This window comes from Oncorhynchus nerka, linkage group LG15 (assembly GCF_034236695.1).
Source record: "Oncorhynchus nerka isolate Pitt River linkage group LG15, Oner_Uvic_2.0, whole genome shotgun sequence".
Taxonomy (NCBI): Eukaryota; Metazoa; Chordata; class Actinopteri; order Salmoniformes; family Salmonidae; genus Oncorhynchus; species Oncorhynchus nerka.
The window spans coordinates 94746440-94766039 of record NC_088410.1 but is presented as its reverse complement, the minus strand read 5'-3'; the positions used below and the strand labels follow the sequence as shown (position 1 = coordinate 94766039).

The following is a 19600-nucleotide window of genomic DNA, read 5'->3' as shown; positions in this document are numbered from 1 at the left end:
CCAGTAGACCAGACCTGTTAAAGTCAGAGGTGATCCTTCCCAAGCTGGACTCCTCCATGACTCAGGTGACCATCCCCTCCTGCCCCCAGAAGGGATCCACGTCCCCGGGGAGGTCACGTCGGGCCAAGCCCCGCTACAGGAAGGCTGGGAAGGGCAGCAGTGGAGACCTAGCTGGGCTGAAGGCTGCGTTATCGTCCACACTGGGTCTGGCTAATACTACGTCTCTAACCACCTCCACACCCAGGTATTTATGTTGACAACTCTCCATACTGGATGTGTGGTTGGATGAATTTGTTTAATATAAGACATGTATATAAATGTTTTATGTATCATTGTGTCCATTCTGTCACTGTCTCACGGAATCTTTCCTGGATTCCTAGCATCCTCTGTGCTTGCCTTCTTCTCAAAACCCATTAGAGGTCGAAGGTCGTAGAGGAGGGCCCTTCTATTCAACTATCTCCTCCAATACAATTGAGAAGAATGCGAGGAATCGGAAAAACGACAAATTGAGATAGAGCCAGGGTGTAATTTTGCTGCAAACCAAATCGCCCTTCAGGGCCCACAATAAAGATGTATTCTTCCTCCAGCAGCAAGCAGCATCTGGACCCCAGCGCAGCTCTGAGAGGTCTCCAGCATGATCTGCTGCTGAAGAAGATGTCCTCGTCCAGCCCAGACCTCATCTCTACCAGCATGGAGGCAGAGGGTCGCCGCAGGGGACTGGAGAGACCTGGTCTGGAGAGAGGGGGTAGCCAGAGCGCCTCCGCAGGCCTAGGAGGAGGTGAATTTATATCATTAATATTGTCCGATAGGAACATTTGTATACAGTGCATTCTGAAAGTATTCAGACCCCTTCACTTTTTCCAAATGTTGTTACGTTACAGCCTTATTCTGAAAAGGATTCAATTAAAATATTTCCTCATCAAGCTACACACAATACACTATAGTCTCAAAGATGAAACAGGTTTTTAGAAAGTTTTGCAAATGTATTAAAAATAAAAAAACAGATACCTTATTTCCATAAGTATTCAGACCCTTTGCTATGAGGCTCGAAATTGAGCTCAGGTGCATCCTGTTTCCATGGATCATCCTTGAGATGTTTCTACAACTTGATTGGAGTCAACTGGTAAATTGGTAAATTGGTAAATTCAATTGATTGGACATGATGTGGAAAGGCACACACCTCTCTATATAAGGTCCCACAGTTGACAGTGCATGTCAGAGCAAAAACCAAGCCATGAGGTCAAAGGAATTGTCCGTAGAGCTCCGAGACAAGATTGTGTCGAGGCACAGATCTGGAGAAGGGAACCATGTCTGCAGTATTGAAGGTCCCCAAGAACACAGTGGCCTCCATCATACTTAAATGGAAGAATTTTGGAACCACCAAGACTCTTCCTAGAGCTGGCCACCCTGCCAAACTGAGCAATCGGGAGAGAAGGGCCTTGGTTAGGGAGGTGACCAAGAACCTTCCAGAAGGACAACCCGCTTGGACATAAAGGACACTCAGACCATGAGAAACAAGATTCAAGATTCTCTGGTCTGATGAAACCAAGATTGAACTCTTTGCCCTGAATGCCAAGCGTCACGTCTGGAGGAAACCTGGCACCATCCCTACAGTGAAGCATGGTGGTGGCAGCATTATGCTGTGGGGATGTTTCTCAGCAGCAGGGACTGGGAGACTAGTCAGGATCGAGGGGAAAGATGAATGGAGCAAAGTACAGAGAGATCCTTGATGTAAACCTGCTCCAGAGCGCTCAGGACCTCCGACTGGGGGTGAAGGTTCAGCTTCCAACAGGACAACGACCCTAAGCACACAGACAAGACAACGCAGGTGTGGCTTTGGGACAAATCTCTGAATGTCCTTGAATGGCCCAGCCAAAGCCCGGACTTGAACCCAATTGAACATCTCTGGAGAGACTTGAAAATAGCTGTGCAGCGACGCTCCCCATTCAACCTGACAGAGCTCGAGAGGATCTGCAGAGAAGAACGGGAGAAACTCCCCAAATACAGTTGCACCAAGCTGGTAGCATCACAACGAAGAAGACTCGAGGCTGTAATCGCTGCCAAAGGTGCTTCAACAAAGTACTGAGTAAAGGGTCTGAATAACATAACGTAAAAAAATGTGGAAAAAGTGAAGGGGTCTGAATACTTTCCAAATGCCCTGTATACAGGGATACCTGACATACATTTAAGGCTGTTTTCCCGTACAACGATAAAGACTACATTTTAGGATATTTCCCTGTGTCGGGGAAACCAGCCCATAATGTTCCGCATACAGCACTATAGACAGTCACAGGACACACATCACTATAGACAGTCACAGGACACACATCACTATAGACAGTCACAGGACACACATCACTATAGACAGTCACAGGACACACATCACTATAGACAGTCACAGGACACACATCACTATAGACAGTCACAGGACACACATCACTATAGACAGTCACAGGACACACATCACTATAGACAGTCACAGGACACACATCACTATAGACAGTCACAGGACAGACATCACTATAGACAGTCACAGGACATACATCACTATAGACAGTCACAGGACACACATCACTATAGACAGTCACAGGACACACATCACTATAGACAGTCACAGGACAGACATCACTATAGACAGTCACAGGACATACATCACTATAGACAGTCACAGGTCATCACAGAGTCACACACACATCACTATAGACAGTCACAGGACAGACATCACTATAGACAGTCACAGGACATACATCACTATAGACAGTCACAGGACACACATCACTATAGACAGTCACAGGACACACATCACTATAGACAGTCACAGGACACACATCACTATAGACAGTCACAGGACATACATCACTATAGACAGTCACAGGACAGACATCACTATAGACAGTCACAGGACACACATCACTATAGACAGTCACAGGACAGACATCACTATAGACAGTCACAGGACATCACTATAGACATCACTATAGACAGTCACAGGACACACATCACTATAGACAGTCACAGGACACACATCACTATAGACAGTCACAGGACAGACATCACTATAGACAGTCACAGGACATACATCACTATAGACAGTCACAGGACACACATCACTATAGACAGTCACAGGACATACATCACTATAGACAGTCACAGGACAGACATCACTATAGACAGTCACAGGACATACATCACTATAGACAGTCACAGAACACACATCACTATAGACAGTCACAGGACACACATCACTATAGACAGTCACAGGACACACATCACTATAGACAGTCACAGGACACACATCACTATAGACAGTCACAGGACACACATCACTATAGACAGTCACAGGACACACATCACTATAGACAGTCACAGGACACACATCACTATAGACAGTCACAGGACACACATCACTATAGACAGTCACAGGACAGACATCACTATAGACAGTCACACAGACATCACTATAGACAGTACATCACTATAGACAGTCACAGGACACACATCACTATAGACAGTCACAGGACATACATCACTATAGACAGTCACAGGACAGACATCACTATAGACAGTCACAGGACATACATCACTATAGACAGTCACAGAACACACATCACTATAGACAGTCACTATAGACAGACAGGACACATCACTATAGACAGTCACAGGACACACATCATAGACAGTCTAGGACACACATCACTATAGACAGTCACAGGACACACATCACTATAGACAGTCACAGGACACACATCACTATAGACAGTCACAGGACACACATCACTATAGACAGTCACAGGACACACATCACTATAGACAGTCACAGGACACACATCACTATAGACAGTCACAGGACATACATCACTATAGACAGTCACAGGACATACATCACTATAGACAGTCACAGGACACACATCACTATAGACAGTCACAGGACATACATCACTATAGACAGTCACAGGACACACATCACTATAGACAGTCACAGGACAGACATCACTATAGACAGTCACAGGACACACATCACTATAGACAGTCACAGGACACACATCACTATAGACAGTCACAGGACATACATCACTATAGACAGTCACAGGACACACATCACTATAGACAGTCACAGGACATACATCACTATAGACAGTCACAGGACACACATCACTATAGACAGTCACAGGACACACATCACTATAGACAGTCACAGGACACACATCACTATAGACAGTCACAGAACACACATCACTATAGACAGTCACAGGACACACATCACTATAGACAGTCACAGGACACACATCACTATAGACAGTCACAGGACACACATCACTATAGACAGTCACAGGACACACATCACTATAGACAGTCACAGAACACACATCACTATAGACAGTCACAGGACACACATCACTATAGACAGTCACAGAACACACATCACTATAGACAGTCACAGAACACACATCACTATAGACAGTCACAGGACACACATCACTATAGACAGTCACAGAACACACATCACTATAGACAGTCACAGGACATACATAAGACATGATGAGCCAAACATACGCAAATAAATATAGTGCAAATAAATCTAGAGTAAATAAATAGTGTAAATAAATATAGTGCAAATAAATATAGTGCAAATAAATATAGTGTAAATAAATATAGTGTAAATAAATATAACCTAAATAAATAGTGTAAATAAATCTAGTGTAAATAAATCTAGTGTAAATAAATATAACCTAAATAAATAGTGTAAATAAATCTAGTGTAAATAAATCTAGTGTAAATCAATTTAGTGTAAATAAATATAGTGTAAATAAATATAGTGTAAATAAATATAACCTAAATAAATAGTGTAAATAAATATAGTGTAAATAAATATAGTGTATAGTGTAAATAAAGTCAGTTATGGTTGATAGTCTTCTGTATTTAGGAAACTAGGAAACTGATGCTGGTTGGTATTAATGACTTACAGGCGGAGGAGGAGGTGGTGGAGGAGGGACGGAGGATGGAGGGGTGGGGACAGATGACCAGACAGAGACCCCACCGCGTAGCAACACCCCCAGCGAGGACGCGGCCTCCATACCGTTCTCCAGCAGCCCAGACTCACCCTGTGGGAGGGGGGCAGCGGCAGGGAGGGGGTCGGTGCTGGGAGGCCCAGGAAGGTTACTTCAGGACGGGGAGGACAAGGAGGAGGGCACAGGGATCATCAGGTCACCCAGGAGCCAACACCTCACACCTGCAGCCCTGCTCTACCGGAAACAAGTCACACGCAAACAGGTAGTCATCAGTAGTATGGCACAATGGATGGTATCTGGTGGCTTTAATATACTAACTAACCTAGAAACAAGAGATTGTCCTGACCAGTTATACTAACTAACCTAGAAACAGGAGATTCTCCTGACCAGTTATACTAACTAACCTTGAGACAAGAGATTCTCCTGACCAGTTATACTAACTAACCTAGAAACAGGAGATTCTCCTGACCAGTTATACTAACTAACCTAGAACCAGGAGATTCTCCTGACCAGTTATACTAACTACCCTTCAGACAAGAGATTCTCCTGACCAGTTATACTAACTAACCTAGAACCAGGAGATTCTCCTGACCAGTTATACTAACTAACCTAGAAACAAGAGATTTTCCTGACCAGTTATACAAACAAACCTAGAACCAGGAGATTCTCCTGACCAGTTATACTAACTAACCTAGAAACAAGAGATTTTCCTGACCAGTTATACAAACAAACCTAGAACCAGGAGATTTTCCTGACCAGTTATACTAACTAACCTAGAAACAAGAGATTCTCCTGACCAGTTATACTGACTAACCCAAGAAATAGGCTAGAAATAGTCTTGATTCCTCTTATCTTCCCTTTTCTTCTGCAGAGACGTGGTGTGTCCTCAGAGGAAGAGGAGGGAGAGGTGGACAGTGAGGTGGAGTTACCACGGAGACGGTAAGAAAATACATCTTATACATTGTACAGTATATAGTCATGATTCATTATACAGTATATAGTCATGATTCATTATATAGTATATAGTCATGATTCTATAGTAGTATATAGTCATTATTCTGTAGTAGTATATAGTCATGATTCATTATATAGTATATAGTCATGATTCATTATATAGTATATAGTCATGATTCTATAGTAGTATATAGTCATGATTCTATAGTAGTATATAGTCATGATTCTATAGTAGTATATAGTCATGATTCTATAGTAGTATATAGTCATTATTCTGTAGTAGTATATAGTCATGATTCATTATATAGTATATAGTCATGATTCATTATATAGTATATAGTCATGATTCATTATATAGTATATAGTCATGATTCATTATATAGTATATAGTCATGATTCTATAGTAGTATATAGTCATGATTCTATAGTAGTATATAGTCATTATTCTGTAGTAGTATATAGTCATGATTCTATAGTAGTATATAGTCATGATTCATTATATAGTATATAGTCATGATTCTATAGTAGTATATAGTCATGATTCTATAGTAGTATATAGTCATGATTCATTATATAGTATATAGTCATGATTCATTATACAGTATATAGTCATGATTCTATAGTAGTATATAGTCATGATTCATTATATAGTATAGAGTCATGATTCATTATATAGTATATAGTCATGATTCATTATATACTATATAGTCATGATTCATTATACAGTATACAGTCATGAGTCTATAGTAGTACATAGTCCAGCAGAAATAACCTCTTGGTATATCAAAATTGAGCTTGTGTCTGTGAGAGCCCAAGGATTTAATCTATGTCCTGCTCCTCTTGTCTTCCTCATGCAGTCGACCGGTAAGCATAACCAAGTGCCAGTCCCTGTCCACCTTCAGCTCTGAGAACCTGTCTGCCGTGTCCGTGTCGGACGGAGAGGAGGGCAACACGAGTGACCACTCCCACAGCGGCACGCCGGACGTGGTCAGTACCAACACAGACGAGCGGCTGGACGACAAGAGCGACGACCTTCTGTCCCAGGGGTCGGAGATCCCCGCCGACCCCGCCCTCGACCCGGCCGACGGTTTATCAGAGAAGGAGGCCGCCATACGCCAGGTCAAGACCCAGCTCAACACGGGGCAGAACTATGAGGTAGGTAGGGCTCTGGTTACTATGACAACTACACGACTGGAACTGAAACTACGAGGTAGGGTTACTATGACAACTAGAACTGTGAGGTAGGGTTACCATGGGAACTGTTATGTTTAGCAATAAACAACAGAGAAATGAGGAGAGCAGGAATTCCATTATAATACATTCTCTCATCGTTATAGGGCCAACATCACTATTACAGAACATATGGTAACATTTGGATTTTGCTCTCGAGTAGGGACCTTAGTTTTCCCTGATCACCAGGGCCCAGTTTTAGGTGGACAGAATATTTACAAACCAGGTAATGCTCAGGTAGCCTGGGTACCGGTCTGTTTGTGCTATCGTTCCAGAGGGGAATGATAGCACAAGCAAACTGGTATCCAGGCTAATATGAAGGTGAGATGGATGGCCCATTGCCATTGTCTAACTCGACCTCTCCCTCTATTCCTCTAACCTAGGGCCTGTATGATGACTCTGACTGTGACAGTGCAGAGCTGGACCACTCAGGATGCACAGAGCCCCAGCACCATAGGCCCCCCAGCACCAACTGGTGAGACCAGATGCAGATCTTAGCCCCACTCCCCAGCCCTACTCCCCCAGTCCTACTCCCCCAGCCCTACTCCACCAGTCCTACTCCACCAGCCCTACTCCCCCAGTCCTACTCCCCCAGTCCTACTCCCCCAGTCCTACTCCCCAGCCCTACTCCCCCAGCCCTACTCCACCAGTCCTACTCCCCCAGCCCTACTCCCCAGTCCTACTCCCCAGCCCTACCCCCCAGCCCTACTCCCCCAGTCCTACTCCCCAGTCCTACTCCCCAGCCCTACTCCCCCAGCCCTACTCCCCAGCCCCTACTCCCCAGCCCTACTCTCCCCAGCCCCCCAGTCCTACTCCCCCAGCCCTACTCCCCAGTCCTACTCCCCCAGCCCTACTCCCCAGCCCTACTCCCCAGTCCTACTCCCCCAGCCCTACTCCCCAGTCCTACTCCCCAGTCCTACTCCCCAGTCCTACTCCCCAGCCCTACTCCCCAGTCCTACTCCCCAGCCCTACTCCCCCAGCCCTACTCCCCAGTCCTACTCCCCAGTCCTACTCCCCAGCCCTACTCCCCCAGTCCTACTCCCCAGTCCTACTCCCCAGCCCTACTCCCCAGCCCTACTCCCAAGTCCTACTCTCCCAGCCCTACTCCCCCAGCCCTACTCCCCAGCCCTACTCCACCAGTCCTACTCCCCAGCTCTACTCCCCAGCCCTACTCCACCAGTCCTACTCCCCAGCTCTAGTCCTACTCCACCAGTCCTACTCCCCAGCCCTACTCCCCAGTCCTACTCCCCAGTCCTACTCCACTAGTCCTACTCCCCAGTCCTACTCCCCAGTCCTACTCCACCAGTCCTACTCCCCAGTCCTACTCCCCAGTCCTACTCCCCAGCCCTACTCCCCAGTCCTACTCCCCAGTCCTACTCCCCAGTCCTACTCCCCAGTCCTACTCCCCAGTCCTACTCCCCAGTCCTACTCCCCAGTCCTACTCCCCAGTCCTACTCCCCAGTCCTACTCCACCAGTCCTACTCCCCAGTCCTACTCCCTAGTCCTACTCCACCAGTCCTACTCCCCAGCCCTACTCCCCCAGTCCTACTCCCCCAGCCCTACTCCCCAGTCCTACTCCACCAGTCCTACTCCCCAGCCCTACTCCCCCAGCCCTACTCCCCAGTCCTACTCCCCAGCCCTACTCCCCAGTCCTACTCCCCAGCCCTACTCCCCCAGCCCTACTCCCCAGTCCTACTCCCCCAGCCCTACTCCCCAGTCCTACTCCCCCAGCCCTACTCCCCCAGCCCTACTCCCCCAGCCCTACTCCCCCAGTCCTACTCCCCCAGCCCTACTCCCCCAGCCCTACTCCCCCAGTCCTACTCCCCCAGCCCTACTCCCCCAGTCCTACTCTACTCCCAGTCCTACTCCCCAGATCTGTTTCTGCTTCCTACCCTGCCAACTCCTTTGGTCATTATAACACATAAACAAACTGGTCTTAGACCATGCTAACACTCCCCAGTCCTACTCCCCCAGCCCTACTCCCCAGCTCCACTCCCCAGCCCTACTCCCCCAGTCCTACTCCACCAGCCCTACTCCCCCAGTCCTACTCCCCCAGCCCTACTCCCCCAGTCCTACTCCCCCAGCCCTACTCCACCAGTCCTACACCCCCAGCCCTACTCCCCAGTCCTACTCCCCCAGCCCTACTCCCCAGCCCTACTCCCCCAGTCCTACTCCCCAGCCCTACTCCCCCAGCCCTACTCCACCAGCCCTACTCCCCAGTCCTACTCCCCAGCCCTACTCCCCCAGTCCTACTCCCCCAGCCCTACTCCCCAGTCCTACTCCCCAGCCCTACTCCCCAGTCCTACTCCCCCAGCCCTACTCCCCAGCCCTACTCCCCAGCCCTACTCCCCCCCAGTCCTACTCCCCCAGCCCTACTACCCCAGCCCTACTCCACCAGCCCTACTCCCCAGTCCTACTCCCCAGCCCTACTCCCCCAGCCCTACTCCCCAGTCCTACTCCCCCAGTCCTACTCCCCAGCCCTACTCCCCCAGTCCTACTCCCCAGTCCTACTCCCCAGCCCTACTCCCCCCAGCCCTACTCCCAAGTCCTACTCTCCCAGCCCTACTCCCCAGTCCTACTCCCCAGCCCTACTCCCCAGCCCTACTCCCCCAGTCCTACTCCCCAGTCCTACTCCCCAGTCCTACTCCCCAGCCCTACTCCCCCAGTCCTACTCCCCCAGCCCTACTCCCCAGTCCTACTCCCCCAGCCCTACTCCCCAGTCCTACTCCCCAGCCCTACTCCCCAGTCCTACTCCCCAGCCCTACTCCACCAGTCCTACTCCCCAGTCCTACTCCCCCAGCCCTACTCCCCAGTCCTACTCCCCAGCCCTACTCCCCAGCCCTACTCCCCAGTCCTACTCCCCAGCCCTACTCCCCCAGCCATACTCCCCAGCCCTACTCCCCAGTCCTACTCCCCAGTCCTACTCCCTAGTCCTACTCCACCAGTCCTACTCCCCAGTCCTACTCCCTAGTCCTACTCCACCAGTCCTACTCCCCAGTCCTACTCCCTAGTCCTACTCCACCAGTCCTACTCCCCAGCCCTACTCCCCCAGTCCTACTCCCCCAGTCCTACTCCCCCAGCCCCTACTCCCCAGCCCTACTCCCCAGTCCTACTCCCCAGCCCTACTCCCCCAGTCCTACTCCCCAGCCCTACTCCCCAGTCCTACTCCCCAGTCCTACTCCCCCCTAGTCCTACTCCACCAGTCCTACTCCCCAGTCCTACTCCCCAGCCCTACTCCACCAGTCCTACTCCCCAGTCCTACTCCCCTAGTCCTACTCCACCAGTCCTACTCCCCAGCCCTACTCCCCAGTCCTACTCCCCCAGTCCTACTCCCCCAGCCCTACTCCCCCAGTCCTACTCCCCAGCCCTACTCCCCAGTCCTACTCCCCAGCCCTACTCCCCAGTCCTACTCCCCCAGCCCTACTCCCCAGTCCCTCCCCAGCCCTACTCCCCAGTCCTACTCCCCAGCCCTACTCCCCCCAGCCCTACTCCCCAGCCCTACTCCCCAGTCCTACTCCCCAGCCCCTCCCCAGCCCTACTCCCCAGTCCTACTCCCCAGCCCTACTCCCCCCCCCCCCCTACTCCCCAGCCCTACTCCCCAGCCCTACTCCCCAGCCCTACTCCCCCAGTCCTACTCCCCCAGCCCTACTCCCCAGTCCTACTCCCCCAGCCCTACTCCCCAGTCCTACTCCCCCAGCCCTCCCCCAGCCCTACTCCCCAGTCCTACTCCCCAGCCCTACTCCCCAGTCCTACTCCCCAGCCCTACTCCCCCAGCCCTACTCCCCAGTCCTCACTCCATAAACTACTGGTCCCAGCCCTCCTACTCCCCAGCCCCTCCCCAGTCCTACTCCCCAGCCCCTCCCCAGTCCTCTCCCCAGCCCTACTCCCCAGTCCTACTCCCCAGCCCTACTCCCCAGCCCTACTCCCCAGCCCTACTCCCCCAGCCCTACTCCCCAGCCCTACTCCACCAGTCCTACTCCCCAGCCCTACTCCCCCAGTCCCTCCCCTCCCCAGTCCTACTCCCCAGCTCTAGTCCTACTCCCCAGCCCTACTCCCCAGTCCTACTCCCCAGCCCTACTCCCCAGTCCTACTCCCCAGCCCTACTCCACCAGTCCTACTCCCCAGTCCTACTCCCCAGTCCTACTCCACCAGTCCTACCCCAGTCCTACTCCCCAGTCCTACTCCCCCAGCCCTACTCCCCCAGTCCTACTCCACCAGCCCTACTCCTACTCCCCAGTCCTACTCCCCAGTCCTACTCCCCAGTCCTACTCCCCAGTCCTACTCCCCAGTCCCTACTCCCAGTCCTACTCCCCAGTCCTACTCCCCAGCCCTACTCCCTAGTCCTACTCCACCAGTCCTACTCCCCCAGCCCTACTCCCCAGTCCTACTCCCCAGCCCTACTCCCCCAGCCCTACTCCCCCAGTCCTACTCCCCCAGCCCTACTCCCCCAGTCCTACTCCCCCAGCCCTACTCCCCAGTCCTACTCCCCAGCCCTACTCCCCCAGCCCTAGCCCTCTCCCCCAGCCCTACTCCCCAGTCCTACTCCCCCAGCCCTACTCCCCCAGCCCTACTCCCCCAGTCCTACTCCCCCAGCCCTACTCCCCAGCCCTACTCGACAGATCTGTTTCTGCTTCCTTGCCAACTCCTTTGGTCATTATAACACATAAACAAACTGGTCTTAGACCATCCTAACACTCCCAGTCCTACTCCCCAGCCCTACTCCCCAGCTCCACTCCCCAGCCCTACTCCCCCAGTCCTACTCCCCCAGCCCTACTCCACCAGTCCTACTCCACCAGCCCTACTCCCCAGTCCTACTCCCCCAGCCCTACTCCCCCAGTCCTACTCCCCCAGCCCTACTCCACCAGTCCTACTCCCCCAGCCCTACTCCCCAGTCCTACTCCCCAGCCCTACTCCCCAGCCCTACTCCCCCAGTCCTACTCCCCAGTCCTACTCCCCCACTCCCCCCCTACTCCACCAGCCCTACTCCCCAGTCCTACTCCCCAGCCCTACTCCCCCCAGTCCTACTCCCCCAGCCCTACTCCCCCAGTCCTACTCCCCCCAGCCCTACTCCCCAGTCCTACTCCCCAGCCCTACTCCCCAGCCCTACTCCCCAGTCCTACTCCCCAGTCCTACTCCCCAGCCCTACTCCCCAGCCCTACTCCACCAGCCCTACTCCCCAGTCCTACTCCCCAGCCCTACTCCCCCAGCCCTACTCCCCAGTCCTACTCCCCAGCCCTACTCCCCAGCCCTACTCCCCCAGCCCTACTCCCCCAGTCCTACTCCCCAGCCCTACTCCCCAGCCCTACTCCACCAGCCCTACTCCCCAGTCCTACTCCCCAGCCCTACTCCCCCAGCCCTACTCCCCAGTCCTACTCCCCAGTCCTACTCCCCAGCCCTACTCCCCAGTCCTACTCCCCAGTCCTACTCCCCAGCCCTACTCCCCCAGCCCTACTCCCAAGTCCTACTCCCCAGCCCTACTCCCCAGTCCTACTCCCCCCAGCCCTACTCCCCAGTCCTACTCCCCAGTCCTACTCCCCAGTCCTACTCCCCAGCCCTACTCCCCAGCCCTACTCCCCCAGTCCTACTCCCCCAGCCCTACTCCCCAGTCCTACTCCCCAGCCCTACTCCCCAGTCCTACTCCCCCAGCCCTACTCCCCAGTCCTACTCCCCAGCCCTACTCCCCAGCCCTACTCCCCAGTCCTACTCCCCAGCCCTACTCCCCCAGCCATACTCCCCAGCCCTACTCCCCAGTCCTACTCCCCAGTCCTACTCCACCAGTCCTACTCCCCAGTCCTACTCCCTAGTCCTACTCCACCAGTCCTACTCCCCAGTCCTACTCCCCAGTCCTACTCCACCAGTCCTACTCCCCAGCCCTACTCCCCCAGTCCTACTCCCCCAGTCCTACTCCCCCAGCCCTACTCCCCAGTCCTACTCCACCAGTCCTACTCCCCCAGCCCTACTCCCCCAGCCCCTCCCCAGTCCTACTCCCCCAGCCCTACTCCCCAGTCCTACTCCCCCAGCCCTACTCCCCCAGCCCTACTCCCCCAGTCCTACTCCCCCAGCCCTACTCCCCCAGTCCTACTCCCCCAGCCCTACTCCCCCAGTCCTACTCGACAGATCTGTTTCTGCTTCCTTGCCAACTCCTTTGGTCATTATAACACATAAACAAACTGGTCTTAGACCATGCTAACACTCCCCAGTCCTACTCCCCCAGCCCTACTCCCCAGCCCCACTCCCCAGCCCTACTCCCCAGTCCTACTCCCCCAGCCCTACTCCACCAGTCCTACTCCACCAGCCCTACTCCCCAGTCCTACTCCCCCAGCCCTAGTCCTACCCCCAGCCCTACTCCACCAGTCCTACTCCCCAGCCCTACTCCCCAGTCCTACTCCCCAGCCCTACTCCCCAGCCCTACTCCCCAGTCCTACTCCCCCAGTCCTACTCCCCAGCCCTACTCCCCCAGCCCTACTCCACCAGCCCTACTCCCCAGTCCCTCCCCAGCCCTACTCCCCCAGTCCTACTCCCCAGCCCTACTCCCCAGTCCTACTCCCCCAGCCCTACTCCCCAGTCCTACTCCCCAGCCCTACTCCCCAGCCCTACTCCCCCAGTCCTACTCCCCAGTCCTACTCCCCAGCCCTACTCCCCCAGCCCTACTCCACCAGCCCTACTCCCCAGTCCTACTCCCCAGTCCTACTCCCCAGTCCTACTCCCCAGCCCTACTCCCCAGTCCTACTCCCCCAGTCCTACTCCCCCAGCCCTACTCCCCAGCCCTACTCCCCAGTCCTACTCCCCAGCCCTACTCCCCAGTCCTACTCCCCAGCCCTACTCCCCAGTCCTACTCCCCAGCCCTACTCCCCCAGTCCTACCCCCAGTCCTACTCCCCAGCCCTACTCCCCCAGCCCTACTCCACCAGCCCTACTCCCCAGTCCTACTCCCCAGCCCTACTCCCCAGTCCTACTCCCCAGCCCTACTCCCCCAGTCCTACTCCCCAGTCCTACTCCCCAGCCCTACTCCCCAGTCCTACTCCCCAGTCCTACTCCCCAGCCCTACTCCCCAGCCCTACTCCACCAGCCCTACTCCCCAGTCCTACTCCCCAGCCCTACTCCCCCAGCCCTACTCCCCAGTCCTACTCCCCAGTCCTACTCCCCAGCCCTACTCCCCAGTCCTACTCCCCAGTCCTACTCCCCAGCCCTACTCCCCAGCCCTACTCCCCAGTCCTACTTCCCCAGCCCTACTCCCCAGTCCTACTCCCCAGCCCTACTCCCCAGTCCTACTCCCCCAGCCCTACTCCCCCAGCCCTACTCCCCAGTCCTACTCCCCAGTCCTACTCCCCAGCCCTACTCCCCCAGTCCTACTCCCCAGCCCTACTCCCCCAGTCCTACTCCCCCAGCCCTACTCCCCAGCCCTACTCCCCAGTCCTACTCCCCCAGTCCTACTCCCCAGTCCTACTCCCCAGCCCTACTCCACCAGTCCTACTCCCCAGTCCTACTCCCCAGCCCTACTCCCCAGCCCTACTCCCCAGTCCTACTCCCCAGCCCTACTCCCCAGCCCTACTCCCCAGTCCTACTCCCCAGCCCCTACTCCCCCAGTCCTACTCCCCAGCCCTACTCCCCAGTCCTACTCCCCAGCCCTACTCCTCAGTCCTACTCCCCCAGCCCTACTCCCCAGTCCTACTCCCCAGCCCTACTCCCCAGTCCTACTCCCCCAGCCCTACTCCCCAGTCCCTACTCCCCAGCCCTCCCCAGTCCTCCCCAGTCCTACTCCCCAGCCCTACTCCCCAGCCCTACTCCCCAGCCCTACTCCCCAGTCCTACTCCCCAGCCCTACTCCCCCAGTCCTACTCCCCAGTCCTACTCTCCCAGCCCTACTCCCCAGCCCTACTCTCCCAGCCCTACTCCCCAGTCCTACTCTCCCAGCCCTACTCCCCAGCCCTCCCCCAGTCCTCTCCCCCAGCCCTACTCCCCCAGCCCTACTCTCCCCAGCCCTACTCCCCCAGCCCTACTCCCCAGCCCTACTCACCAGTCCTACTCCCCAGCTCTACTCCCCAGCCCTACTCCACCAGTCCTACTCCCCAGCTCTACTCCCCAGTCCTACTCCACCAGTCCTACTCCCCAGCCCTACTCCCCAGTCCTACTCCCCAGTCCTACTCCCCAGTCCTACTCCCCCAGTCCTACTCCCCAGTCCTACTCCCCCAGCCCTACTCCCCAGTCCTACTCCACCAGTCCTACTCCCCAGTCCTACTCCCTAGTCCTACTCCACCAGTCCTACTCCCCAGTCCTACTCCCCAGTCCTACTCCACCAGTCCTACTCCCCAGTCCTACTCCCCAGTCCTACTCCACCAGTCCTACTCCCCAGTCCTACTCCCCAGTCCTACTCCACCAGTCCTACTCCCCAGCCCTACTCCCCCAGTCCTACTCCCCCAGTCCTACTCCCCCAGCCCTACTCCCCAGTCCTACTCCCCCAGTCCTACTCCCCAGCCCTACTCCCCCAGTCCTACTCCCCAGTCCTACTCCCCCAGCCCTACTACCCCAGATCCCTACTCCCCAGTCCTACTCCCCCAGCCCTACTCCCCAGTCCTACTCCCCCAGCCCTACTCCCCAGTCCTACTCCCCAGTCCTACTCCCCAGCCCTACTCCCCAGCCCTACTCCCCAGTCCTACTCCCCCAGCCCTACTCCCCCAGCCCTACTCCCCCAGTCCTACTCCCCCAGCCCTACTCACCCAGCCCTACTCCCCCAGTCCTACTCCCCCAGCCCTACTCCCCCAGTCCTACTCCCCCAGCCCTACTCCCCCAGCCCTACTCCCCCCAGTCCTACTCCCCAGCCCTACTCACCCAGCCCTACTCCCCCAGTCCTACTCCCCCAGCCCTACTCCCCCAGCCCTACTCCCCAGCCCTACTCCCCAGTCCTACTCCCCAGCCCTACTCCCCCAGTCCTACTCCCCCAGCCCTACTCACTCCCCCAGCCCTACTCCCCAGTCCTACTCCCCCAGCCCTACTCCCCCAGTCCTACTCCCCAGTCCTACTCCCCCAGTCCTACTCCCCCAGCCCTACTCCCCCAGCCCTACTCCCCAGCCCTACTCCCCCAGTCCTACTCCCCCAGTCCTACTCCCCCAGTCCTACTCCCCCAGCCCTACTCCCCCAGCCCTACTCCCCCAGTCCTACTCCCCAGCCCTACTCCCCAGCCCTACTCCCCAGTCCTACTCCCCCAGCCCTACTCCCCCAGTCCTACTCCCCCAGCCCTACTCACCCAGCCCTACTCCCCCAGTCCTACTCCCAGTCCAGTCCTACTCCTTTGGTCTCACCCAGCCCTACTCCCCCAGTCCTACTCCCCCAGCCCTACTCCCCAGTCCTACTCCCCAGCCCTACTCCCCCAGCCCTACTCCCCCAGCCCTACTCCCCCAGTCCTACTCCCCAGCCCTACTCCCCCAGCCCTACTCCCCCAGTCCTACTCCCCAGCCCTACTCCCCCAGTCCTACTCCCCAGTCCTACTCCCCAGCCCTACTCCCCCAGTCCTACTCCCCCAGCCCTACTCCCCCAGCCCTACTCCCCAGTCCTACTCCCCCAGTCCTACTCCCCCAGCCCTACTCCCCCAGCCCTACTCCCCAGTCCTACTCCCCAGTCCTACTCCCCCAGTCCTACTCCCCCAGCCCTACTCCCCAGTCCTACTCCCCAGTCCTACTCCCCCAGTCCTACTCCCCAGTCCTACTCGACAGATCTCTTTCTGCTTCCTTGCCAACTCCTTTGGTCATTATAACACATAAACTGGTCTTAGACCAACACTCCCCAAACCCAGCCTTGCAAAAACACTTCAACTCACCACCAGACAACATGTCTACATGTTGTAGTGATTCCTTCACTATCCACCCTGTGGTTTCTTACTTCTTGATTTTGTAAACAAAAACAAAAACAACAAAAAAAAGTGTCATATTTCAACATCTACCTATGTAATGTCTCCCATTCAGATTTCACAATATTAGTGTCATTACACCTTCCAATTGTCAATGTCCACATCATCGGTGAGGCACCTAATGTTTTTTTTTTTTGTTGCACTTCATGTTTACTTCATTTGTAGTGATTATTTATGTCCAAATTCCTGTGTTTCCTCACCAGCATTATGCACTGAGTGTCATTTCATTTATTTATTGAGTACAAGAGAAAAATCAATGTCTACATTATTTAAGTTGTTTACAATTTCATGTATTTATAGTTTTGCATCAGGGATTTTGTTGTCCTAATTTTGTATACAATTTGTATTTTATTTATGTTAACATTAACTGTATGTAAATATCTGACCTCTTGACACACTATACAAGGAAGAAATATCATTTGTATGAGTTAAAATGTTATCACTGTATCATGTAATGGTGCTGACTGATGTTTTACACTAGAGGGCGTTATTGTATTGTACCAGACAGAACAGGGGTGTATTCATAACGGAAACCGTTGTGCAACGAAAACAAGACTTTCTATTGGACAAATTCAGGTAGGTCCCTCCCCGTTTCATTCCGTTTGCTTCTGTTTGGCTCCTAGAGTAAACGGTTGCAGAACTGGGTTGCTTTAAGCAGCGCACGACGTTGTGGAATGCTCACATAGAAATATGTTATATAGAACAAGCATGCCTCTCTGACAACAAAGAAATCATGTCAGCTCTATTCATGACATTTCTATCTGAAAGCGTTCAACAGTTGCCTACTGAATCTGAACATAGATATTCTATAACATAGAAATTCTATTTGGTCTGGTACCGGATGCTGTTCATAATGACTGGGCATTAGTAAGCATAGAAATAGAATCTAATCGAGTGCTTCTATTTCTTTGGCATTAAGACACAGGCTGGAGAACAGAACAATAATAGCTAAAGAACAAGCAATATGTCCACAAACTCAGAATCATTCCCCTGGCTACAGCATGGAGCAAAACTAACCTATAGCCCAGCCCTTTTCTTTCAGGGTCTGTCTTGACATGTTTTTGTAGATCAACTATTGTATTTCTTTGGTATTGCAGTGTTTATACTGTATTAAAATGCAATACCACCTACTAGGATACCTTTGAGAACAAAACCTCAGGTCAAATCTCAAATGGCATCCTTATCTATATATAGTGCGCTACTTTTCCCCAAAGCTTTGGGTCAAAAGTAGCGCACTTCTTAAGGAATAGGGTGCCATTAGGGATGAAACCTCGGTCACAGACCATGTGCATCTAGAAGTGTACAGATAGATCACTAGAGCATGCTTGTAATATAGTATGTATGGGTTGGATTGTACTTCCTGTCCAAATGCAGATGTCAGTCAGAGCATGAGGCTCAGATCAAAGGGACTTATCACCCATAGAAACAGAATCTAAAGGGATTCTAGTTCTATGACATCACCACCACTCACCAATGACCGATCTATCCCATCTCTATGGAAACTATCCAACTCAACAGCAACAGATGAGTTTGTTCCTAACTAGTTACCTGGCAACTAAAGGTCGCATCCCGATTCTCCACCCGTCCCTAAATGTGCACTTGTTCTTTTCCGTTCATGGATTGAAAAGGACTGGATTAAGAAATATGGTGGAACCACCATCAACCAGATCCATTTTTTGTTTTGATCCACAGGGAGGAGTGTGGAAGTGTAAACTTGGGCAGAACTGGGACACAATAGAGGCCCATGTTTGAACAGTCTCCATTAAATCCTCTGTAGCATTGAGGATTCCACTCCAACTTCACAGTCCACTCTATCGGGATGACGCAGCAGGTTCCATTTGATAAGCTAGAAAATGGCAGCTCCTTAATATATTAAGGTTTTATAGTGTTTATTTTGAATGTTCTGATCTCAGAATGTATTCTGTCCCATAAAGTCAAGCATTAACTTCATTAACTACTAGGTCTTATGCTGAATGACATCCAGACAGATGTCATCAAACGGATAAATAATTCATTGTTTTGTTGCCAATACAGCAAAAAGATCAATGGCCTCTGGTGACTGGAGAAATAGAGGGTCATTATTGTATGTTTTCAAATTAGCCTGGTCCCAGATCTGTTTGTTAGTATTGTCTTACTAACTCCTATGGTCATTGTCAGGAACACCAATGTTTGGCAAGAGCTTTACAAACAGATCTGGGATCAGGCTAGTTTCCGTAATGCTGAATCAAAAACAGACTCCTACTTTATTAAAAAATAAATTAAAAAAAAGAACTGTTTGTTTTATATTGCATTATGTATTGTATCTGTGTACAATAAATATATTTAAGAAGCAAATTAAGAAAGAAATAAACGACTCACTGTTCAAAAACTGGCAATGTTTCAGTTTTGGTTATTAATGCAGAATGATTTTTATAAAAGCGTAGCAGGGACCATTCCAGATAACCGAATGCATAGAGTAGAACCCCCCACACACACACACACACGAAGCAACACAAAGACAGAGAA

The 19600-nt window shown here is 52.5% G+C and overlaps 1 protein-coding gene across 1 annotated transcript in view; it reads left to right on the top strand.

Annotated features, from left to right (window-relative positions):
- Window positions 1-7687, top strand: part of LOC115117395 (mitogen-activated protein kinase kinase kinase 12-like) — a 47148-nt gene extending 39461 nt beyond the window's left edge. The window contains exons 10-15 of the mRNA XM_065002056.1: window positions 8-244; window positions 588-778; window positions 4967-5271; window positions 5881-5948; window positions 6821-7118; window positions 7577-7687. Coding sequence (XP_064858128.1) covers window positions 8-244; window positions 588-778; window positions 4967-5271; window positions 5881-5948; window positions 6821-7118; window positions 7577-7672 — 1195 coding nt within the window. The 3' untranslated portion in view covers window positions 7673-7687. The remainder of the gene's footprint in view (window positions 1-7; window positions 245-587; window positions 779-4966; window positions 5272-5880; window positions 5949-6820; window positions 7119-7576) is intronic.
- Window positions 7688-19600: the final 11913 nt, after the last annotated feature.